The sequence below is a fragment of the Dermacentor andersoni genome, chromosome 2, assembly GCF_023375885.2.
Source record: "Dermacentor andersoni chromosome 2, qqDerAnde1_hic_scaffold, whole genome shotgun sequence".
Lineage (NCBI taxonomy): Eukaryota > Metazoa > Arthropoda > Arachnida > Ixodida > Ixodidae > Dermacentor > Dermacentor andersoni.
The window spans coordinates 245818648-245844169 of record NC_092815.1 but is presented as its reverse complement, the minus strand read 5'-3'; the positions used below and the strand labels follow the sequence as shown (position 1 = coordinate 245844169).

Sequence of the window (25522 nt, the reverse complement as noted above, 5' to 3'; positions counted from 1 at the left end):
TGCATAATTAGTGCGTACGCGTCATATTATATATCGCACTTTTCTTGGCGTGGCGTGACAGACAGGCGATGTGGGGGCGTTTCAAAAAAGTTCTGACCAATCGCGGAGGGCGGATTGTAGAATTCGAATATCAATATTTCGAATAGCTCTACGTTATAGCGCCTCTCGCTTGTCAGCGGGTGCCCTAGTCGTTGAAGAAGGTGTCTTCCTTGTTGTGTCTTCTTGAGGCGTTCCCTCTGCTCTATGAGCGTGGCGCTTGCTAGCTCCTGGAAAGATTTGTATACCTGTCATCTAAATAGCACAGACAGGTCTTCCACTTAAGGCCACGTAAAACTGTCGATCATACGTTCAAATGTTGCAGGAGTATTACATATCCCGAAGGAATGATGTTGAGCTCGTAAAGTCCGTCTGGTGCTGCAAAGGCTGTCTTGTCCTTGTCCGCTTCGTGCATGCGGATTTACCAGTACCCGGATAGGAGCTCTAGACAAGAGAAATAATCTGCACCCTGGAGGGAGTCAATGACATCGTCGCTTCCTGGCATCGGATATACGTCTTTGTGCGTGATCTTATTAAGGGCTCAATAATCGACGCAAAGTCGCACAGAACCGTCTTTTTTGCGAACCAACACAATAGGAGACGACCAAGACCTTGACGATGGCCAAATGATGTCTCTTTTGAGCATGTCATCAACGTTATCTGCCATGATTTTCCGTTCTGAGGAAGACACGCGATACGGGCGGCGGCGTACAGTCGAACTGCATTCGTTTTCGATGCGATGTACTGCGACGGAAGTGCGCCCCATAAGCGTGGAGTTAATGTCAAATACGCTGCTGTGCTTTTGTAGGAGTGCCAAAAGGTCTTGTTGCTGCGCAGAAGCCAGATCGGAATATATCGCGCCTATTAATGCAGTGGCAGCCGTATGGTGATCAGTTGTGGTAGACAAAGGTGGTGATTCGATGTGAAGCGGTACCAGTGAAAGATCTTCGGTGTCAGTAAATCAAGTCACAGTAGTGCCCTGGGAGAGCAAAGCTGGCGAAGAAGTAGAGTTACGAACAGCGACGAACGCTCTACTGTCCAGAAACCACACCAGGCTAGGAGCAAGGCTAATCTCACCAGAAATGCAGTGACCGCTCGGCACAAGGAACACAACACTATTAAGAATAGTGTCGGAAGTCAGTGTAAGAACATGCTCGTTGCCCGCGGGTATGAAAGAGTCGGTAGACGTGACGAAACGTAGGCTATGAGCATCCACAGCGGACGAAGAGTCAGTGTCCGTCATATGAATAGTTCGCTGATGGCAAGAGATGAAAGCTGAGGCGGAGGACAGGAAGTACCATCCCAACATCATCGCGTAGGTACACAAAGACAGCACGACGAACTGAATGTGGTGAAGGATGCCATCACTGAAAACACACGCAGTGCAAACACCAGAGGGCTGAACAAGAACTGTGTTAGCACAACGAAGGGGAGGGCCATTATACGGTGTATTCACTTTTCGCAATCGAGAACACAAGTCAGTACTAATAACGGAGAGGGACGCATCTGTGTCAACCAAGGCTCCGGTTCGGACACCTTCAACACACACACCAAAAGTACATTTGACAGGCGCTCCGGAGGAGTTTCACGTTGTCCAAAGGATGCAGCTTTTCCCCCTGAAGCTGCACCATTTAGTTTTCCGGGCGGTGATCGGACGACGAAGTAGCCGGTCGAAGACGGGAAGAGCAGCGCCGCATCGGTGATGGAGAGCGACGACGCGGGAAACGCAATGAACCGACAGTGTTGAATTTATGTGGAGATGGGGAAAATCGCGGATAATAATCCTAGTAAGAACGCCGATGTTGTGGTACAGGGCCAGAAAACTCATCCCTTTCAAACCCGTTATAGCCACGTCTTTCGTCTTGCTGACGGCGTCGGCAAAACCATGAAATGTTGCCACGGATGCCGCAGTAGTAGCGAACCTGTCGAGGTGGGCTCCATGTGTTGTAAGATGGAAGAGGTGGTGGTTTTGTAGTGATGGGATTCAGGGACACGTGCGGTTCACGTGCCTGTTGTGGTAGCTGCTGGGAGAGTGGCACTATAGAGGCAACCTGAGCGTAAGTTGGCGTAGGGATATGGTGCGGGCTAGGGACTTGCGGGCAGGTCACGGCAGCCATCTCTTCCCTCACGATATGGCGTAGGCCGCCACCAGGAGGCATCAGATGGACCTCAGGAGGGTTTTACGAAGCTTGTGCGTGCAGTTCCTCACGGATGATGGAGCGAAACAAGGCACCTAGCTCGCTGTCGTTGGACGCCTTGAAATCAGATGTGTCAGGGTGCAAGCGGAGCATTTGAAGCTCATCGAGACGCTGACATGTACTGATGGCGTCCGCGACGGTAGTGGGATTCAGAACTACAAGAGCATTGAATGCCACAGTCACAATACCGTTGAGAAAGTGGTGTAAACGGTTACTCTCTGTGCCATCGAGGTGTTCAGGCGGCGGCAGAGGGCGAGGATGTCCTCTATGTAAGAAGTGTAAGACTCGCGCGAGTGCTGAACACGCTCAGCAAGCTTCTTCTTGGGGATATCGGAGCTTACAGATGCGTTCGCGAAAATCTGGCGCAGGTGGAGTTTAAAGGTACTCCAATTGACGAAATCAAGCTCATGATTGTAAAACCAAGTTTTCGCAACGCCGGTTAGGTAGAAGGCGACGAGAGCAAGTTTCGATGATTCGTTCGAGTTGTCAAAGTCACTCACGCGCTCGTATAGCTCCAACCAGTATTGAACGTCGTCACCTGGAAGCCCAGAAAACACTGGTGGATCCATCTGAAGGGTAGTGACTGTCCAAGAAGGGTTTCCCACAGGAGCAGGCAAGGTGAATGTCGTGGTATTGGTCTGCTGGACTTGCGACATGGTTGAGTGCAGTTGGTAGAGGCGGCGAGCCGAGCGGGGCTCCAGGGAAGTAGCGTAGGTGAAGCTAGAGAGACACCGGGAGCGCGAGGATCGAAGAAACCAGACAGCACACTCCACCACTTGTGAGACCAGCTTTAGCCAGCCAGTCTCTTCTTTATTCTCTTGAGTGAGAGCACCACCACCAGGCCCCAAAACGATGCTACTGTCTTGCGAAATACAGGATGCGACTCTATTATTGTCAAAAGGTCCCTCGTACCAGACAGTAAGTTGACAGGAAAAATTTCCTCGGTCTGTCTCCTGGATAGAAGATTGTTGAACTGCCTGAAGCAACCGTGGAGATCGCGTCACCTTTCTTCATAGGCAAGACTCGGGTTTTATGCATGGGCAATCCTTTATATGATATTGTCCTGGGAAATGTGAAAGGTGTACGGAACGCCTCCAATCCTGACAATGAATGGAAAAGACATCCTGATACACCGAGCGCTGCGGATGAACCATTTAGAGCAGAAGGTGGAAACTGTTCTACCAATGAATCCATCTCTGCTGACACTTTATCATCGGCTGCTAGAGAAACCAGGGACAAGTCGGAAGTGGCAGCGTCAACCAGACAGACAAGATCATGTTCGCATTCATTAACAGTACCAGCTATAAACCCCCTAGACATCAGCCCAATCGACTTGAAAAGCAGGCAAAGGGAGGACAGCAGTCTACCTAAATGGTTTGAAGTAGTAGACCAAGAAGTGAAGACGGGGTTCGCCGACGTCCAATTCTTTGTAGAGGAGGCAATTCTTTACCGAAAATACACACTGCGGTCAAAGAAACAAATGGAACAGCTTGTCGTGCCCAGAAGCCTTCGTCATTTTGTGATGAAAATGGCTCACGAAGGGATCCTTGCCGGACATCAAGGAATAAAGCGAACCACAGATCGTGTGAGCGAAGAGTTCTATTGGCCTGGATTCCAATCACACATCACGCGATTTGTTAAATCGCGCGATACGTGCAAGAGGACTTTTCCCAAACATTTAATAGGTTGAGTACCATTGGGAAATACTCCCGTCATTGATACCCCGTTTAAGAGAGCTGCCATTGACATTGTGGGACCATTAACTCCCATGTCAGAGAAAGGGAATAAGTACGTTCTGACAATGGTCGATATGGCAACGCGGTATCCTGACGCTGTGGCACTGCCTAGCATTGAAACAGAAAAAATAGCTGAGGCACTTCTAGAGATGTTCTCTCGCGTGGGAGTCCCACAGGAGATAATCAGTGACAGAGGCACATAATTCTCGTCACGCCTGACGAAGGAGCTAAGCCGTCTGCTCACTTTTACGCAGTTGCCAACAACTCCATATCATCCGATGCCAAATGGCCTTGTGAAGAGGTTCAACGGCACCCTTAAGCAAATGATAAGACGAATGTGTCATGAGAGCCCGAAAAAATGGGGCCGGTACTTGATACCATTGCTTTTTGCTTATCGCGAAGTCCCTCAGTCAAGTCTGGGTTTTTCACCCTTCGACTTGTTGTATGGCCGTTATGTCAGAGGACCCATGTCGATATTGAAAGGATTATGGACAGGTGATCATACTGATGATGACGCAAAAACCTCATACGGGTATGTAGTTGAGCTACGGAAGCGTCTTGAAGACACTTGTCGTTTGGCCAAGGACGAGCTTCAAAAAGCAAAATTTTTACAGAAGGAACACTACGACCGGAAGGCCAGATCACGTCATTTAGCTGTTGGAGACAAGGTTTTGCTACTGCTACCTTCCGACAACAACGAATTGATTCTTACGTGGAAAGGGCCATTCACTGTATTTGAGAGGAGAAATGACGTCGATTACGTTATTGACCTCGGGACCAGGACGACACTGTTCCATATATATATCTACTGAAAAAGTATGAGGAACGTCCACCTATATCACCGCCATTACCGGAAGCGTCAGCTGCTTGTCAGGCTGATGATACCGAAAATGACGATCTACCATGTGTACCGTTTCAAGGAAAAAAATCGGCGGCCGACGTAAGTTTATCGGAGTCGCTCTCTCCTGACCAGCGCGCTCAGTCACGCGTCTACTGAGCATATACGAGGATGTATTCACCGAGGTTCCCGGCAAGACACATCTCGTCCAGTGTAAGCTGAAACTTACCACGAATACACCCGTAAACATGCGGCCCTATCCAATACCATTTGTTACCCAAGAAGCGGTACAAAATGAAATTGGAGAAATGCTACGACAATGCATCATAGAACCATCTGAGTCCGCCTACCAATCGCCTATAGTTATCGTGAAGAAAAGAGACAGGACAATGCGTCTATGCATTGATTTCAGGCAACTCAACAAGATACTGGTCAATGACAACGAGCCTATAACTCGGGTTGATATTATCTTTGGGAGATTGGGGAACGCACAGTACTTTTCAAAGTTTGACTTTTCTAAGGGTTACTGGCAGGTGCCCATGGATGAAGAGTCGAAACCAATGACAGCTTTTGCTACGGCATCAGGCCTATATCAGTTCCGCTTCATGCCGTTTGGCATTAAAGCCGCACCAGCTGTTTTCAACCGCCTCATGAGAAAAGTGGTAGCAGACATACCACATATTTACTACTACTTCGATGACGTGCTCATTGCCACTGAAACGTGGGATGAACACGTGGGTACACTTGAGTCATTTCTACAACGAGTGAGAGAATCTGGGTTGACAATTCGTCCAACAAAAATGAATTTTGTCAAACATAAGTGAAATTCCTCGGCCACCTTGTTGGAAACGGTGTCATGCAACCGCAGGTCGAAACACTTGACAAAATACAGGCTGCGAAGCGTCCACAGACGTAAAAAGAGTACGCTCGTTTCTCGGACTTACGGGGTATTACCGAGACTTCGTCCACAATTATTCCGAAGTAACTTACCCGGTCACTGAACTGACGAAGAAAAGAGGCCCTAATAAAGTAGTTTGGGGATAACGTGAACAGAAAGCCTTTGATGAACTCAAGATCCTCCTGTCTACACCACCTATATTGAGAGCACGAGATTTTTCCAAACCTTTCGTACTCCGCACCGATGCATCATCAATAAGTATAGGTGCCATACTTATGCAGCGCCATGAAGGAATTCTGCACCCGGTGTCATATGCAAGCCGCCGACTACAACGACGAGAAATTGCATATTCAACAGTTGAGCGAGAAGCCTTAGCTCTTACGTGGGCCGTCCAAAAGTTCCACATCTACTTGTTTGGACGCACGTTCATATTACAGAGCGACCATAAGCCCCTAGTTTACATAAAGTCGGCCAAGCACATGAACAGCCGTGTTTTACGTTGTAGCCTCATACCTATGGAGTACGACTTCTCGGTTGAGTATATTAAAGGCCGCGAGAATCTAGGCGCAGACTATATGAGCCAGTTGCCAAGCACATAAAGAGTGTGTCTGCGGAAACATGGTGTTTCAAAAGCACGAACTTCAAACCAGTGTAACTTTAATGTCGAGCATTTGTTGGCATGTTAGTTTTGTGGATTTTTTTTCACCCTCAGTCGTGGTGTTGTGTCTTGGTAATGTTGTTATCATGCCGAATGTGCGGTGCTCGAAACTGTAGTGCTGTGGTAATTTTTATGTGTACTCATACGCACCGAGTGTGCGGTGCTCGGAACTGTGGTGCAGTGGTAATGCCCTTGTGGTGCGTGTGTGCTACGGTGGACCAGCAGATAGCGAGTACCCTCAATTTCTTTGAACGAAAGAACTTTCTTAAGTAGGGGGTGATTGTGAAGAAGTACACACCAAGTACCGATCGCAAGAGTAGACGACATTGCGGCCGTCCCCAACGAGAGGAAAAGAAAGACGAGGGAGGCTCGTGCAGCGCATGAGAAAGGGGCTGGTGCAACGGAGATCGTTGGAACGCCGGCGCGACTAGGGCCGCCGGGCCTACGGAACCCACATCTACCGGTGAGGTTCACCTGACCGAGCGTCCGTCTTCGGGACAGGGAACGCCTCGGATCGTTGCGCGGCACGAGACCTCGGAACGGCCTGCTGCAGCCTCGAACCCGCATCTACGCGCGAGGTTCGGGAGAGCGAGCGTCCGTCATCGAGACAAGGGGTGCCTCGGGTCGTCGCCTTGCTCGAGGCCCCAGGTCGACCTACTGACACCGTGGAACCCGCTTCTACGCGCGAGGTTCGGGTGACCGGGCGTCCGTAATCGAAACGAGCGCCTTGGGCCGTCTTCTTGCTCGAGACTTCAGAGTGGCCTGTTCGCGTCTACGGAGCTGTGGGCCGTCCACCTTTTCCTGCCCCGTGCTGCTGCGTCTGCTCTTTCACGCCGGTCATCACTCTACGAGCGAGTGTTCCACCTGAAGGACTCTACGTCTCACCGCACTCCGGACTTAACCGCAAGCTCGTGAGACTACATTTTACCTATTTACGAACAACCTTGTATGTGTGGGGCTAGTTTAAGATATTCTTCGTGTTTGCGTGCCGTCCAATATAATTGTCGTGGGAGTTTGCTCATCATGCACCGTCTCCTCCATCTTCCTCGCGTCACACGCTTTGCAACATGACGGTCCTAACACATCACAGATGAGTGTGTACAGATGAGAATATGAAGCGTATGAATGATGGACACATTATATATATATATATATATATATATATATATATATATATATATATATATAGAAAGCACAATCTTTCTACACTACCCACATCTTCTTAACATATTGGTGGGAGGTGCGGGGTACCACGGCTCGAAACGAAGCTCCACAGTGAACGCCGCATCACCGTCCACAGCAAGAATGACGGTGAGAACGCTGGATAAACGCCGTCTCAAACGTCACCGTATCCAGCTACGTCGCTGCCACCTTCGGTTGTGTTTGTGCAACAAAAGGATACTGCAACTTTCTGAGGGATCGATGGCACCGACGTTGAACAGTGGGTGGCTATGTACGAAGGCGTGTGTGGAATCAACAGATGGGACCCTAGGCTTATGCTAGCGGACCTGTTGTTCTACCTAAGATACACGGCAGGAATGTGGTACGACATCCATGAAAAGGAGCTAACCAGCTGGGAACAATGCAAATGAAATTGGCATAGTTGTTTGCCAAACCAGCCGGCCGTAAAATTGCCGCAAAGGATAAACTGGCCTCCCGTGCTCAATCCACAACGGAGCCGTATGTCTCGTACTTTCTTACGTATTCGACGGCTAAACGCCGAGAGCGGGAGCGCGACCGGCCCCAGGAACAGACGACCCACGCTGCGCCAGGAAGACAATTACGTTTATTCGTTTGGCGACACGCTTTTTGAGTGCTAAGCAGCCAATCAGGGCGTCGCAAAAGAAAGGAAGATATCGCGGCAAGCGGCGCAATCTTATCTGCAGATCACAACGTAGAATGCGACCAGCACCGCGAATGTTACAGCACGGCGAAAGCTACCCTTTCCGGAAGGCGTTCAAGAGGATGACGCTTCTTGAACAACTTGAGGCGGGAAGAGGTGGGCAACAAGATTGTCCTAGCACAGCACTGAAGCGTTTTGCAAGATCACATTGTCCTTGCGCTTGGAAAAGACGTTGAGGTGCTTGGTGGAACAGGCGGGCAGGTTGAGCTACACACCACAGAGAGGGTGGTGAAGGCACCAAGCGTCTTCAGGTGACGCTCATAATCAGCACTGCTCGCCGAGTGCCGAAAGGCTGCCGAGCACGTAGGGACAGGCAGCCGGCCGCAGACCTCTGGCGCAGGGTTCATCCGTCAGCCGGCACGACAGGATCTGAAGGGGCGTTTTGAAGGAGCGGAAGAAACGCAGTAATAACGTCACAAGCATACTCGCGCCCAAGTTTAGGAAAGCCCGGCAGTTGAATGCACTGCGAGCAGAACACGTGAAAACTAACACGAGCATGAAAATGACTTGCATTTACTGGCATGCACACGAGAAAAAATAAAGAAAAAGAAAGCTAGAGAATTTGGCTAAAGCAGTCAGCATGGGCATGGCGTTTGCCTTGCTTGTGCCGCACTAGAAAATCGAACTGTTGAAGTGCTAGACTCCACCTCATCAAGCCACCATTTTGTTTGACATTTGGTTTAACCACACTAAGGGGGAGTGATCGGTTTAAAAAACAAAGGAAGAACCTTTCGAGTTACACGAGAGCTTTTAGAGAGCCCACACTAAGCAAGCGCATTCTTTTATGTTGTACTGTAGACGTTAGCTTTCTGTAAACGTTCGCGTAGACGTTACCTTTCGACTTGCGTAGACAACAGGGTGCTCCTAGCCTTTTTCGTTCACCTGACTTTAAACAACGCCCACTCCGTGGTCACTGGCGTCACACTGAACTAAGAAAGGGATAGAGTAATCCGGTGCCGCAAGAACCGGTGCGCTGACAAGAATATTTTTAATCGCAGCGAATGCGTCCTTACGAGCCGTATTCCAACGCACAATAGTAGGCTCGGTCTTGCGCAGAGCATCTGTGAGAGGACTAGCGATATCTGCGAAGTTTGGAATGTAGCTTCCGTAATAGTCGGCTAAACCCAAAAAGGAACTCAAATTAGTCTTTGATTTTGGCAAAGGAAAGCTAGTGATGGCCTCAACTTTATTTCGGAAGGGCGTCGCTTCCCTAGGCCAATAACGTGCCCCAAGTAATGAACTTCAGTGCCTGCAAGACAGCATTTGCTCAGTTTGAGATTCAAGCCTGCTTCACGGATTCGAAGGAATACCTGCTGCAGATGTTCCAAATGCTGTTTCCAAGTACTGGAGAAAACAGCCATGTCATCGACGGTAGGGCGCAGCGAAAGACTCGGTGCCTGCAGGAACTTCATTCATTAGTTTTGAATATACTAACGGTGCATTGTTGAGGGCAAAAGTGAGCACCAGATGGTGATATGTGCCTGTCGGAGTCATGAAAGCGGCGAGGTTACTGGCGTTTTCTGCGTTCCATATCTAACGTAGAAATGTACTGTGCTGCGGAAACTTTCTCGATCAAGGCTTCAACATTAGGAATGGGAAACGTCTTCGTTATCGCATTCAGCTTACGATAGTCAATGCAGGGTCTGGGTTCCTTGCCAGGACTTTCTACGATAAACATCAGTGACACGTATTCGCTTTCTCCTGGCGCAATTAGACCCAGTGTCAGCGTGTTCTGAACGGAATCGTTCAACAGCTTCTCATGATGGGGCGAAAATCTGTGCATCCTTCTACGGAAGGGTTGGTCAGAGGTCAACTCAATGTCGTGTTCCACAAGGTTTGTCCTACCGGGCTAGAAACTGAACAAATCGCTGAAGTTGTGTACAAGCTCTTTCAACTCCTTTCTTTGCTCGATTGTTAAAGAAGCTTGTTTAGCGACAGATTGTAGTATTTCTCCTGTTGACGGGGAAGAGCAAGGGGTCGGTACTTGAGGGACTGGAACATTTATTTCCTCTAGTTCGTTTAAGACGATGATCAGCGTCTCCATGCGTTCGTTAAATGGCTTCACTAGATTGCAGTGGTAGATTGTCACGTCGTTGCGTTTACCGGGCGTCGTTACCAGGTAAGTGGTGCCTGAAAGCTTTTGCTTAACCGTGACCGGGCCATCCCATGCTACTTCCAGTTTGTTTGCCTTCAACGACTTCAAAATCAGCATTTTGTCGCCTTCCTTGAAGGCCCGAGTGCGTGCAGATCTGTGGTAGTACACCTTCGCGCGTTGCTGCGCTTCTACCATGGTAATCTGCGCCAATTCTTACGATTCACGAAGGCGTTTGGACAAGGTCAGCACGTACTCAACTACTGATTGGCCTACAAATTTGTCTTCCCACTTTTGTTTTAGCAAGGTGAGCAGGCAGCGAAGCGCTCGACCGTAAACAAGTTCCACCGTGCTGAATCCAGTTGCTTCGTGAGTGACAGAGCGCAGAGCAAAGAGCATTGAGGAAACAGCTGCATCCCAGTCGGTGCCCTTCTCGAAGCAGAGCGCACGCAGAATGCGCTTCATTACTGAGTGAAGTTTTTCGACTGAATTGCTTTGCGGGTGGTAGAGAGAGCTGTGGTGAATGGATATGCCACATTTCTGCAAGAATGTCGTGGTAAACGCGCTTGTAAACAAAGAACCTTGGTAGCATTGAATTTCGCTGGGAAATTGGATTCTGGCAAAGACGCCTAGTAGCGCATTTACTACAACTGTGGAGCTTAATTCCGGTAATACCACTGCTTCCGGGAATTTCGTGGCAGGGCAAATGAGTGTTAGCAAGTGTTTGTTGCCCGCCGCTGTTACTGGTAATGGACCAACTATGTCTACTACCAATCTGCGAAAAGGTTCGCCAATCAATGGCACTCGGACCAGAGGCGCCTTGAGTTTTTCGTTTGGCCGTCCTGTCCTTTCGCAAACGTTGCACGAACGTACCCATTATTCAAATTCCTTGAAGCACATTGGCCTGTAACAGTCGTTCAATAGTCTGCTTTCAGTTTTGTTTATTCCTAAATGGCCAGCCCAGCTATTGCTATGAACCAGATACGAGAAGTGCAGCACGATACTTTTGTGGAACTACCAGCTGTTCGAAAGAGCGGCCTTTCTTGTCTTTGAATGTACGGTACAAGAGGCACTCTTTTACAGTGAACGATACTCGTCTCTTTTGGTTCCGTCTTGACCTTTCCCAGCATGTTTGCAGTGACTCGTCATTCGCTTGATCCGTTTTGAGAGCGCTTTGGTTTACCTTTGCAAGAAGTTGAAAGCTATCACTGACTGGGCTGATCGTTTCGTGTCCGGGCGCGGAAGCGACCGGGGAGTTGTCAACGGATGGTGTCGCTGGAAAGGCTTCGCTTGTGACTTGGCTGGAAAGACTTCGCTTTGAAAAGCTTGTGACAAATCGCTTTGCGCTGGAATGTCGGCGGCACGAGTAGCGTTAGTAGTGTGCGCTCTTGTGTGGGGCCTCGTGACGACCATTACAGGGTTCGCATATAGTTCTATTCCGGCATTTTGAGAGTCCCTCATTGATCTGTTAGAAAAAATGATATGGCCTGGTTGTTGGCACTTGTGACAGACTAACGGTCGTTTTTCTTCAAACTGGGAACTTTTTGGTTCACTCGAGTTGACCGCATCCACTTGGGCGGGAACGTTGTCGGATTTCCCTTGGTTGCTTTCTCTCGCTCCTTTCTGAAACTTCTTGAATGCTCCCGACGGTTTCTCTTGCACTTCTGAGGTTTCTATTCTGCGGGAACAGTACTCGTCAGCCAAAGTAGCTGCCGTTTGCAGCGTCTCTACGTTTGACTTGTCTTGAATCCACAGGCGCATTTGCTCCGTAATAGACGCATAGAATTGCTCTAGCACGAACATTTCAATCAGACGTTGCTCCTCGTATGCGTTGGCACTTTTAAGCCATTCTTCAAACAAGCTCATGCATGTATAGGCGAATTCCAAGAATGACTCCCCTTGACTACGCCTCATGTTACGAAACTTGCTCCTTAGGGCTTCTGTAGACAAGCTGAAGCTTCACTTTATTGTAGTGATGCGCATCTTCATCCCGCATTCTCGCGGTTACGTCCGCTGCTTCGTTTGGAAGCAATGTCAAGAGGCGGTGCGACCAAGTCTCGTCTGCAAGTGCTGCTCTAGTACACGTCCTCTCATAGTTGACGAGGTACAAAGTGATGTCGCTACCCGCCCTGAAAGGTGGTATGTATCCACGCATGTCCAAACTGCCAGTTCGTTCAAGGCTATGCAGCTGCATCTCTCTTAACTTCAATTGTATCTCTCTTTCTTTTAGCTATTGGGAAATTGTCTTCCAACATTCCTCGACTTCGTCGTCATTCGCTCCGCATTTGGGTATTGCTTCAATAATTATAGGTTTGCGGATCGACTTCGGTACACGGATACATCACTCTTCAGCTAGCAACATTAGGTTGGGTTTTGTTAACGATGCGGGATTCATGACTGCTGATAACAAGTGCTATACTCTTACACGGACTAATATTTATCAAAGTCAAGGTGCCTCGACTACGAAGTAAACGTCGCTAATGCTCCCTATGAAGTCAATTAAGCCGTGCTCTCACCAAACCGGGCGCCAAGGCCACCGCCGACGTCCGCAGTCCGCTGCCACCAGCTCTTAAGTATTGGAAGGCTAGACGCTGAGGGCGGCAAGACGAGCGGCCCAAGGAAAAGACGACCCACACAGCGCCAGGAAGACAATGACGTTAATTTATTCGGCGACGCGCTTTTTGAGCGCTAAGCAGCCAATCAGGGAGTCGCAAAAGAAAGGAAGATATCGCTGCAAGCGGGGCAATCGTATCTGCAGATTACAACGTAGAATGCGACCAGCACGGTGAATGTTACAACATTCAGGACGTGCTGGCACTTTCTCGTAAAGCCGACCACGACATGACAGAAGTTGAGAAGGTCGGCCACGTGATTAAGGGCATAGCTGAAGAAGTCTTTCCCCGCAGGGGCGTCTGCGCAAGCAGGCGTTTGGTGCGTTGCGACACCACGTACCCGAGCACACGAGGGTTGGACCCTCCCGCGTGTAGCCGTGCGCGGCTTAGCCGTGTCCGGGGAAAAGGGGATCCTGGGGGTTGAGCCAATGCCGGGTGTTTGGACCTTTACGGCCCCTCGGCGGCGGCAACACACCCCTTTGGCCTCGGCTTCACGTAGACGGCACCCCCGGACTGACCCACCCGGGGGAAATCGGTAGTTGCCTTTTCCTGTCTCTCTCTCCCTCCAATCTTCGTCTTTCTCTGACTTTTCGTCTTTCCTGTCTCCTCCTAGCTTCCGCTTACTTCCAATTTTTCCAGGCAGCAAGGGTTAACCTTGTGTGAATAGCCAACCTAGGTTATTTCATATTTGGTTATAGTGGTAATGTACAGCTGGCGCTTGCAGGCCGTGTCTCACACGCCCTGCAGCGCCCCCTTGTAGGACTCCACGGTGGGTGGCTGGCATTACTGCCGAAATTACAATCTCCTATGGCTACTTCCTTTCCCCTACTACCTGATCGCTCCCTGAAGAGGGGGCGCACCGATGATGTCTTAGAATTTTTCGCCCGTCAAAAAGAAACTTTTCCACGCTTCCACGTAGTCCACTCCGAAACACCAAACAAACCCGTACGAACAATCTCACCATTTCTCGTGTCTAAGTCTCTCACCCAAGTTTTTGGTACAGGTTACAAAGCATCCAGAATGGCAAGCGGTGATCTCCTCTTGGAGCTCCGAAACAAGAAGCAATATGAGAACCTACCGAACCTAGTATCATTTGGCGACGCCAAAGTGACAGTAACTCCGCATCGTACTATGAATACCACCCGTGGCGTAGTCTCCGATGATGATCTCTTGGAGCTGACTGAGGCTGAGCTCTTGGAGGGCTTCAGTGAGCAGAACGTCGTCAACGTTAAGCGAATTAAGATGAGGCGTGACAACAAGGAAATACAGACCAAACATCTGATACTAACTTTTGGCACAAGTGTCCTGCCCGAGTCCATCGAGGCCGGGTATATCAAGCTCCGTGTTCGGCCATATATCCCTAATCCCCTGCGTTGCTTCAAATGTCAGCGTTTCGGTCACAGCTCTCAGAGCTGCCGAGGCCGCCAAACCTGCGCTAAATGCAGTGCTAATGAGCACACTTCTGAATCTTGTGAAAACTCTCTCCGCTGCGTAAACTGTGAAGGCGAGCACGCTGCATACTCGCGGTCGTGCCCATCTTGGAAGAAAGAGAAGGAAATTGTAACAGTTAAAGTAAAAGAAAACATAAGTTTCAAGGAGGCACGCAGGCGGGTATCGTACCTGCCCAAGAAAACCTTTGCCGATGTGGCGCGTCAGGGGGCAGCGTCACAACGGCCTCCGGCGGCTGTCCGACCCACAGGCAGTGAGTCGGCAGTTACGCCATCTGCCCCCGCGGCGGTTGCAGCTAGCGCTGCTCCGTCGACGCAGAATGAGGGACCACCGACCCCGAAGGTGGCCGCCGCCGAGGCTGTCCCAACCTCCCCGGCCCCTTCCAGCGCTGGCAACAGCCGGCGCAGCCAGATCCCTCAGGGAGCCCCATCGACCTCCGGGCTGGTGGGCGCAGGGGTCTTGCCCTCCAAGGCGGGACTCTCTCGGGAAACATCTCGCTCGCAAGAGCACGTGTCCGGCGCCTCACAAGAGGCAATGGACACTACACCCATCCTCAAGGCGCACCAAGTGCCTAAGGAGCGTCGAGGTTCTCTCGAACGCTTCAAAAAGAGTAAAACCCCGGTTACAGGGCCTCGAAAGAGCTCTGGAACCTAAGCTCTGAAATCTCTGTAATTAATACATCTGTTTCCGTATACACAGCACTTATTTACTACCAATATGGATACACCAATAATTCAATGGAACGTCAGAGGACTTCTCAGGAACCTTGATGACGTGCAAGAGCTTATCCAAAAACACAATCCAAAAGTGCTGTGTCTACAGGAAACACACTTAAAACCACAACACACAAACTTTCTCCGACCGTATGTCACGTTTCGCAAAGATCGCGATGATGCTGTCGTATCATCAGGCGGTGTTGCCATTTTGGTTCATAAAAATATTTCCTGTCAGCGTTTACAGCTACAAACGCCCCTTGAAGCAGTGGCGGTTCGAGCTGTTCTTTTAAATAAACTCGTCACCATTTGCTCGCTTTATGTACCCCCACACTTCAAATTAAACAAGCATGAATTTCAGTCATTTATAGACGAATTGCCAGAACCTTATCTTGTTCTTGGCGATTTCAATGCGCACAGCTCCCTGTGGGGCGACTCTCGTACAGACGCGCGAGGTCGTCTTGTTGAACAGCTCCTCTTTTCTTCCGGTGCGTGCTTGCTGAATAAAAAGGAACCCACATATTACTCTCTAGCAAACAGAACATTTTCTTCAATAGATCTTACGATAGTTTCCCCGTCTATACTGCTCGAACTTGAATGGGAAGTTACGAAGAATCCTTACGGGAGCGATCACTTTCCCATACTGATAAGAACATCAAAAGAAAACGAATATTCTCCGCAAGCTCCTAGGTGGAAGATAGACACAGCCGACTGGGAGAAATTTCGAACTCTCACTAACATCTCATGGGCCGACATGTCTTCTCTAGAAATTGATGCTGCTGTAGAGTATCTTACATCATTCATAATAGATGCCGCATCAAAATGCATATCCGAAGCGAGTGGTCTGGCATGCAAACGACGTGTACCGTGGTGGAACAGCGAATGTAGGATCGCCCGTAAGAATCAGAACAAGGCGTGGGGGTTGCTACGCGCTTCTCCCACTGCAGAGAATCTTATCAACTTTAAAAAAATAAAGTCCCAAGGCAGGCGAACCCGCCGACAGGCCAGAAGAGAAAGCTGGCACAAGTTTTTATCGAGCATTAACTCGTTTAGGGATGAGGCCAAAGCCTGGAACAGAGTTAATAGGATTAGAGGGCGGCAAACACATTCACTCCCCCTGGTAAACACACAGGGCGATACACTACAAGACCAGGCAGACTCACTTGGGGAGCATTTCGAGAACGTGTCAAGCTCAACAAATTATTCACAATCGTTTCTCAAACACAAACAAATAGAAGAATGTAAGCCTCTAATCAGAAAATGTCGTCAGAACGAACCATACAACCGTCCTTTTAGTATTGCAGAGTTGAGAGCTGCCTTGAACGCATGCAAGAGCTCTGCGCCAGGACCGGATAGAATAATGTATGAAATGATTAAAAACGTACACAGTGACACGCAAGTTACAATACTTGCACTATTTAACACTATTTGGGCTGTGGGGTACCTTCCGACCGCATGGAAACAAGCCATTGTTGTCCCTGCTTTGAAACAGGGCAAAGATCCTTCCTTAGTGGCAAGTTACCGCCCGATAGCCCTCACAAGCTGCCTTTGTAAGGTATTTGAAAAGATGATTAATCGACGACTAATTCACTTCCTTGAACTGAAGAAAGCGCTAGATCCCTGTCAGTGTGGCTTTAGAGAAGGGCGGTCCACAACCGATCATCTTGTACGCATTGAAGGATATATTCGCGACGCTTTCATCCACAAACAGTTTTTCCTATCGGTATTTCTGGATATGGAGAAGGCTTACGACACAACGTGGCGGTACGGAATCTTACGAGACTTGTCGAGAATGGGAATCCATGGCAATATGCTAAAACTGATAGAAAGTTACCTGTCCAACCGTACCTTCCGCGTGAAAGTCGGGAATGTACTATCACGTCCATTTATACAGGAGACTGGTGTACCCCAGGGAGGTGTCCTCAGCTGCACGCTCTTTATAGTTAAAATGAACACACTCCGCGCTTCATTACCACCAGCTATATTTTATTCCGTGTACGTAGATGACATACAAATAGGTTTTAAATCATGTAACCTTGCAGTGTGCGAAAGACAAGTACAGCAGAGTTTGAACAAGATATCAAAGTGGGCAGACGAAAATGGATTTAATGTCAACCCCCACAAAAGTTCATGTGTTCTCTTTACAAGAAAGAGAGGCCTGGTTCCAGACCCGTGCATGGCGCTGGGTGGACAACAAATACCTGTCAACAAAGAACAGAAATTTCTAGGTGTAATACTTGACTCTAAGCTTACTTTCATCTCGCACATAAAATATGTCAAAACTAAATGTCTAAAAACTATGAACTTACTAAAGACGCTATCACACACAACATGGGGTAGCGACAGGAAATGTATAATAAATATTTATAAGAGCCTTATTCAATCTCGGTTAGACTATGGCGCCATAGTGTACAGCTCTGCCGCCCCGAGTGCACTAAAAATGCTGGATCCCATCCACCACCTGGGTATCCGTCTGGCCACAGGCGCATTCAGAACTAGCCCCATTCAAAGCTTGTATGTAGAATCGAATCAGTGGCCACTCCATCTGCAAAGATCTTACATCAGCTGCACATACTTCCTTAAAGTGCACTCCAATAATGAACATCCATGTTTCAACACTGTTAACGATATGACCTGCACTACACTTTTCCATAATCGCCCCTCTGTAAGAAAGCCTTTCTCGCTTCGAGTGAGGGAGCTTAGTGATGAGATACATGTCCCACTCCTCGAGCTTCGCCTAATGCATCCAACCAAGGTGTTACCACCTTGGGAGTGGCAGCTGATTGAATGTGACATATCCTTTTTAGAAGTAACAAAACACGCACCAGAGATAGAAATCCGAATGCATTTTCTTGAACTCCAGCACAAGCACTCCTGCGCAGAGTTCTACACAGACGCTTCGAAGTCAAATGCCGGGGTGTCTTATGCTGCCTTCGGCCCATCCTTCTCAGAATCTGGTGTACTGCATCCGAAAACAAGTATCTTTACGGCCGAGGCCTACGCAGTACTGTCTTCTGTAAATCACATAAGAAAATCGAAACTTGAAAAATCAGCGATATATACGGACTCCCTAAGCGTCGTGAAGGCCTTGATGTCACCCTATAGACACCAAAATCCAGTACTTAATAAACTATATTCCGTCTTGTGTAAAGCGTACATATCTAACCAGCATATCATTATATGCTGGGTGCCTGGCCATAGGAGCATCGAGGGCAACGTACTGGCGGACGAGATGGCTACGTCCATAGCATCGCAAGCCGTTAACCCTACCGCTGAGGTGCCTGTCACAGATCTGAGGCCTTTCTTGCGAAGGCGGCTGCGTGCCCACTGGCAACGCATGTGGGACGCGGAAAAAGATAATAAGCTCCACCTAATAAAGCCACAGTTAGGACTCTGGCCTTCCGTAACAAAATCACGCCGGACAGATGTCCTATTCTGTCGTCTAAGAATAGGACACACATTTGGCACACATAACTTTTTACTCACCGGAAACGAGCCTCCAACCTGTGGTAGATGCGGGGAGAGGCTGACCGTCCTCCACGTCCTTCTGGAGTGTCGGGCAGCCGAATCTGAAAGAAAGAAACATTTTCCCTTAGCATACCGCCAGCACATCCCCCTTCATCCAGTAATGTTACTCGGCCCAGAACCGCTGTTTGACTCCAGCGCTGTCTTGGGCTTCCTGAAAGATGTTGTCTTGCATGTTCTTAGCCCCACATGTTCGTAGCGGGTCCTCTCTTCAGAGGATACCGCTGTGATAGTAATTTCGTGTAGCACGCGCCTCTAGGCCCTTGTGTTTCAAGGGCTCTGGCGAGGCAGCAGTGCTCCAAGTAATTTTACTATCTTATACATTTTCCATTTTGCATCATTCTCCTACGATGGATTTTAATGGTCATAGTTTTCTTCATAAATCATCGCCATAATTTTATAGCACGTAGATTTTACGCAGTTTACAGCGACTATTTTTAGGCCACTTTACAGCCAAGTCACATCTTCCATAATAAATGAACATTAACACTTGTCATGGCGCTCTTTGGCCAAACCTGGCCCTTGCGCCACTAAACACAACACATCATCATCGAAGAAGTCTTTAATCAGCTCATGTGCAAAAGCTGCTCTACAGTTGATGCAATTATTAAAGAGTGCCGACAAATCTAGCAGGTCAAAAACCGACGCGTCTTGCAGCCATTCGCCAGACTTCCCAATACTGCCACAACATCGGCGGGTGAAGATCAACTCGCACAGAAGCATGCGTCGCCACCAGAAGATGTGCGAATCGTAACTCGATGCGATGGCGCCCGCAGCTTCCTGTTCGCGTAGCCCTAATGCTACAACTTTCCCAGTTCCCCTCGTACAAACCATCGTTCGCCAGGAACTTGGGAGACATTGGTTTACATTCTGACTTTGCTGTCGCCAATCCCTGAACTAACGAACGCCCTTCGACTATTTTCGCTCCACCCCGACGCTTCTCTATACGTTCTCGCAACCCAACTGAGTGGAACACTGAGGACGACCAGCCGATATGTTTCATCTGTCGCCGCATGCGTCATGTCGCCCGACACTGTCGCAGGTCGTAGCCCTCAACACCTCGTACGCCGACCAACCTGAGTCGCTTGATGGAAATGCCCGCAATGTTTCGCAAGTCTAACAGCACCGGCGACTCTGCTAGGAACTCGTGGTGGGCAGCTCATGATCGCCACGCGGACACCAGTCTCATTCACCGCAAAGATGTCGCCCATCTGCCCTTTGCAGCGGTGGCGTAGAGGTAGAACACCCGCCTCGCGTGCAAGAGGTCCGTGGTGCGAATCCCGGTGCAGCGCAATTTTCCACCGGATTAAAAAAAAATCCACGTGTTGATAAAATTGCATAAACAGGTCTGGAGTGTGTCCTGAGCCCGGTGACCAGAACCGGTAACGCACTCCCTCATTAGAGCAGGATTGGCCACTCTGGAGCAGTACTTGGCCACAACCTCCTATATAAACAACACACTCAAACCCCGGCCCTCAGTCCCCAGAAGCTGCGAAGCAACTGACCACGGCAGCGGTCAGACCTGCGGCGCAGCAGAGGGTGCTAAGAATCTCTGGCTGCGGACACGCCACCATTGGAACATGAACCTGGCAACGTTTAACGCTAGAACGCTATCTAGTGAGGCGAGTCTAGCAGTGCTATTGGAGGAACTCGAGGGCAGTAAATGGGATATAATAGGGCTCAGTGAAGTTAGGAGGCCAAAAGAAGGATATACAGTGCTAAAAAGCGGGCACGTCCTGTGCTACCGGGGCTTAGTGGAGAGGCGAGAACTAGGAGTCGGATTCCTGATTAATAAGAATATAGCTGGTAACATACAGGAATTCTATAGCATTAACGAGAGGCTGGCACGTCTTGTGAAACTTAATAAGAGGTACAAAATGAAGGTTGCATAGGTCTACGCCCCTACATCCAGTCATGATGACGAGGAAGTCGAAAGCTTCTATGAAGACGTGGAATCGGCGATGGGTAAAGTCAAAACGAAATACGCTATACTGATGGGCGACTTCAATGCCAAGGTAGGCAAGAAGCAGGCTGGAGACAAGGCAATGGGGGAATATAGCATAGGCACTAGGAATAGCAGGGTAGAGTTATTAGTAGAGTTTGCGGAAGACAATAATATGCGGATAATGAATACCTTCTTCCGCAAGCGGGATAGCCGAATATGGACGTCGAGGAGCCCGAATGGCGAGACTAGAAATGAAATAGACTTCATACTCTGTGCTAACCCTGGCATCATACAAGATGTGGACGTGCCCAACAAGTAAGCTATCGCAGGAGACGAAAGATCTGATCAAGAAACGCCAACGTATGAAAGTCTCTAACCCTACAGCTAGAATAGAACTGGCAGAACTTTCGAAGTTAATCAACAAGCGTAAGACAGCTGACATAAGGAAGTATAATATGGATAGAATTGAACATGCTCTCAGGAACGGAGGAAGCCTAAAAGCAGTGAAGAAAAAAACTAGGAATTGGCTAAAATCAGATGTATGCGCTAAGAGACAAAGCCGGCAATATCATTACTAGTATGGATGAGATAGTTCAAGTGGCTCAGGAGTTCTATAGGGATTTATGCAGTACCAGTGGCACCCACGACGATGATGGAAGAGAGAATAGTCTAGAGGAATTTGAAATCCCACAGGTAACGCCGGAAGAAGCAAAGAAAGCCTTGGGAGCTATGCAAAGGGGGAAGGCAGCTGGGGAGGATTAGGTAACAGCAGATTTGTTGAAGGATGGTAGGCAGATTGTTCTAGAGAAACTGGCCACCCTGTATACGCAATGCCTCATGACTTCGAGCGTATAGGAATCTTGGAAAAACGCTAACATAATTCTAATCCATAAGAAAGGGGACGCCAAAGACTTGAAACATTATAGACCGATCAGCTTACTGTCCGTTGCCTACAAAGTATTTACTAAGGTAATTGCAAATAGAATCAGGAACACGTTAGACTTCCGTCAACGAAAGGACCAGGCAGGATTGCGTAAAAGCTACTCAACAATAGACCATATTCACACTGTCAATCAGGTGATAGAAAAATGTGCGGAATATAACCAACCTTTAAATATAGCTGTCATTGATTACGAGATAGCGTTTGATTCAGTCGAAACCTCAGCAGTCATGGAGGCATTGCGGAATCAGGTTGTAGACGAGCCGTATGTAAAGATACTGAAAGATATCTATCCTCCTGAGACCCGAGACATGACGTACTGAAAACCAGTTAATTTTTTTGAGTAATAGAATTTATCAGAGTACACAGATAATTTTGATGTCATTCTTTACTTTCTATGACGTGTCGTTGAAAAGTTATCGTATGTGCAATATATTGCACACTGGGACTAAGTTGTCAAAAAAAACCATGCAGCATGATGTCATAGAAACACGTTTTTATTGACCCCTCTGGTCTCATTTCTTGTGAAATGCTTTGAAGCAGTTGCGGCCAGCTGTCAAGCACAAGAATAGGTTGCACTTGCTGCATCGAAACTTGGTCCTTTCGCAGCAGCCAGGGTTCCGACACCTGCTTGCGGACTTTTGGTCCACGAGTTCCGGCATGTGTGACGCACCGAGTGTGCGCACGGATGGTGATGGAAGTGGCACAACTGCTGGCTTCCGCAGTGGCAAGGCTTCGCAATCACTTTCACTTGAGGCAAACCCCTTGTCTGAGGCAAGCAGAAAATGGGCGAGCTCGAGCTTAAAGTCCAGCAGTTGCATGATGTTTTTTCTCGGCGTGTCCAGCTCCCGGTGATCTTGCTTGTAAAGGAGCCAAGAGTTCACAACTCCGACATCCATCATGAAGATGAGGGTCCGAATCGTCCACTTCTTTGTGCGCATGGTAGTGGGGTAGTAGCTCAGCATTCTGTCGCAGAGATCAACACCCCCCATGTAAGTGTTGTACTCTGCGACAACTGCTGGTCTCTTGACAGCAACTTTCTTTCGCTCCTGCTTTGAAAATCGCGTACACTCATCCACAGGCTCCATGCCCACGTGGGTGGAGGCCAGCACGATCGGTTTGTTATCGTACCAGTTCGTGATGCATATGTTAGAGACAGTGCCGACACACTGAGACATTGCCCCACGACCTTCCGTACGCATTTCCCGGTCCCCTTTGAGCTTCAGCCCCTTCGGAAGCCGTGATTTCATGATTGTCCCTGTCCCCCTGATATTCTTTTCTGCCAATGACTCAAGAAGATGCATTCCTGTAAAATATCTGTCAAAATACAGCGAGCTTCCACACGGCAACGTCCCAGCAAGCTTCAGCACAACGGCAGCACCGATTCCATGTTCTTTCTTTTGTGCGAGGCTTCCTTTACCCTGAAAGATTTCGAAATCTAAAACAAGGCCTTGAGGGCTAGCCAAGATAAAGTTCTTCAGGCCTGTCGGGTTGGGCTTTCCAGGAACGAACTGCTTCACTGGGCATTTACCGGTGAAGGGAATAATTTGCTCGTCCACGCAGATATTTGGTGAGCGCTGCAGAGTGAGGCAAGCGTTTCTAATGATGTTAAGAAGAGGACGCACTTTCCATAGCCGATCGGCTTCTTTCTCTTCGTCGGAAACAGCGAGGTCGTTGACGACCTTGAGGTTCGATCGTATGAGAAAAAACCGATCCCTGGTTATTTTGTCGGCTACGGCGGCGACACGTGTTCCTTGGCTCCAATACATTCTAGCTCGAGGGTAACCCAAGCAGCTCATGAGCAACGTGGCTCCTAGGAATACCTTCATTTCTCCAGGAGATGAGTTCATCGACCGTCCTGTGCGCTGGAGGTACGAAATTTCAGTCATTTCGTGGAGAAGCTGAAATGCCTGCTCATCCATGTATCTGGCATAGTACTGACTTGCAAACCAGCCATCTCTTTCATCGGCCGTAGACGACGGTACATCAGGTAGATCGGGAAGGACGGATGCGTAGACTTGCTTCCGAGGCCACCTTTCGCGAGAAGGCATGCCCGGGTTAGAAGCACCGTTAACGCCGTCATCGACATCGGTGTCTGAATCGTAGTGGCAATCCTGCTCCTCTTCATCTGCAATAAATATAACAATTGATATAAGGGGACAGACGTGGGGTGCAGTAAAATTTTAAAATGAAGGACGACCACGAAAATTTACCTAGAATTCCGCCGCACTGCTCATTTGCTTCTGCACCATCCGGGGGATCCTCCGAGTCTGACAAGTCCAAGTCGGAATTGTCACCATTTGCCGCAATCCTCTCAAGAATTTCAAGGGCAGAGGCATCGGCAGCATCTAAAGATATTTAATATTATTTATTTATAATAAATACACCCCTTATTTCAATAGAGAGAAAGCGCAAATAAAGAAAATGGGTTCTGCCAAAGGTAGTCACAAAGAGTCAACATTGTCCTGACGTGCAACCTGTTGCACATCGAATTTACGAGTGATATGAACACGAAAACACAAAAGTTAAGGCAGAATTAGCAGTGGTAAATGAGACCTAAGTCTTTCATGAGCTCGGAAAACGATATTCAGGAGCATCACAGCAAACTTAAATACATGAAAACGATTTACCTTGGCGGCGCCGGTAGAAAACCTCCGTGCTGAAAGACGCCATTTTTGTTTGTTAGCGTCAGCTCCACCTGACGCCTACAGTTGCATGAAAAACCAACAGATGGCAGCACCAGTCTGTACTGTACCTTGTATGGACTGTTTCGGTTTCGCTTTCAGCCAGTTTTGCTTACGAAGCGCTTAAATCTGAATGTACAATACGTTGCACGCAGGGTCGCTGGAGGCTATAGCGGCTCCACAGCCACCGTAGTCCTCCATAAAGAAAGCAACAAGATCCCAATAAAGAAAGGCGTCAGGCAGGGAGATACGATCTCTCCAATGCTATTCACAGCGTGTTTACAGGAGGTATTCAGAGACCTGGATTGGGATGAATTGGGGATAAGGGTTAATGGAGAATAACTTAGCAACTTGCGATTCGCTGATGATATTGCTTTGCTTAGTAACTAAGGGGACCAGCTGCAATGCATGCTCACTGACCTGGAGAGGCAAAGCAGAAGAGTGGGTCTAAAAATTAATCTGCAGAAAACTAAAGTAATGTATAACAGTCTCGGAAGAGAACAGCAATTTACAATAGGTAGCGAGGCACTGGAAGTGGTAAGGGAATACATCTACTTAGGGCAGGTAGTGACGGTGGATCCGGATCATGAGACGGAAATAATGAAAAGAATAAGAATGGGCTGGGGTGCGTTTGGCAGGCATTCTCAGATCATGAACAGCAGGTTGCCATTATCTCTCAAGAGAAAAGTGTATAATAGCTGTGTCTTACCAGTACTCACCTACGGGGCAGAAACTTGGATGCTTACGAAAAGGGTTCTAATAAAATTTAGGACGACGCAACGAGCTATGGAAAGAAGAATGATGGGTGTAACGCTAAGGGATAATAAAAGAGCAGATTGGGCGAGGGAACAAACGCGAGTTAATGATATCTTAGTTGAAATCAAGAAAAGGAAATTGGCATAGGCAGCACACGTAATGAGGAGGGAAGATAACCGATGTTCATTAAGAGTTACGGAATGGATTCCAAGAGAAGGGAAGCGTAGCAGAGGGCGGCAGAAAGTTAGGTGGGCGGATTAGATTAAGAAGTTTGCAGGGACAACATGGCCACAATTAGTGCATGACCGGGGTAGTTGGAGAAGTATGGGAGAGGCCTTTGCCCTGCAGTGGGCGTAACCAGGCTGATGATGATGATGATGATGATCTTTCCTTTCGCCGCAGCTACGTCGCCTTTCGTCCCCTGTGGCTTTTGGCCGCACCCTTCCCGAAAACTAGCAAATGCAGCCTTCGAAAGTGGTGCTGCATTGTCTAGTACTGCAGCAAATCTGTCTGTGCCGACAAGGAGAAGTGTAATCCAC

The 25522-nt window shown here is 48.6% G+C and overlaps 2 protein-coding genes across 3 annotated transcripts in view; one reads left to right on the top strand and one right to left on the bottom strand.

Annotated features, from left to right (window-relative positions):
- LOC129387006 (uncharacterized) overlaps positions 1–25522 on the top strand; it is a 131866-nt gene that overhangs the window by 3862 nt on the left and 102482 nt on the right. The window lies entirely within an intron of this gene.
- LOC129387005 (piggyBac transposable element-derived protein 3-like) lies at positions 21840–23887 on the bottom strand. The gene is made up of 2 exons (XM_055075624.2): positions 23757–23887; positions 21840–23671 (listed from the first exon to the last, which is right to left on the bottom strand). Exon 2 carries the CDS (start codon positions 23592–23594, stop codon positions 22059–22061), a length of 1536 nt encoding a protein of 511 aa, XP_054931599.1. The 5' UTR covers positions 23595–23671; positions 23757–23887; the 3' UTR covers positions 21840–22058.

Bases quoted from the DNA above. Each gene is read 5' to 3' on its own strand.
- LOC129387005 (XM_055075624.2), bottom strand. From the start codon at position 23,594: ATGCCTTCTCGCGAAAGGTGGCCTCGGAAGCAAGTCTACGCATCCGTC.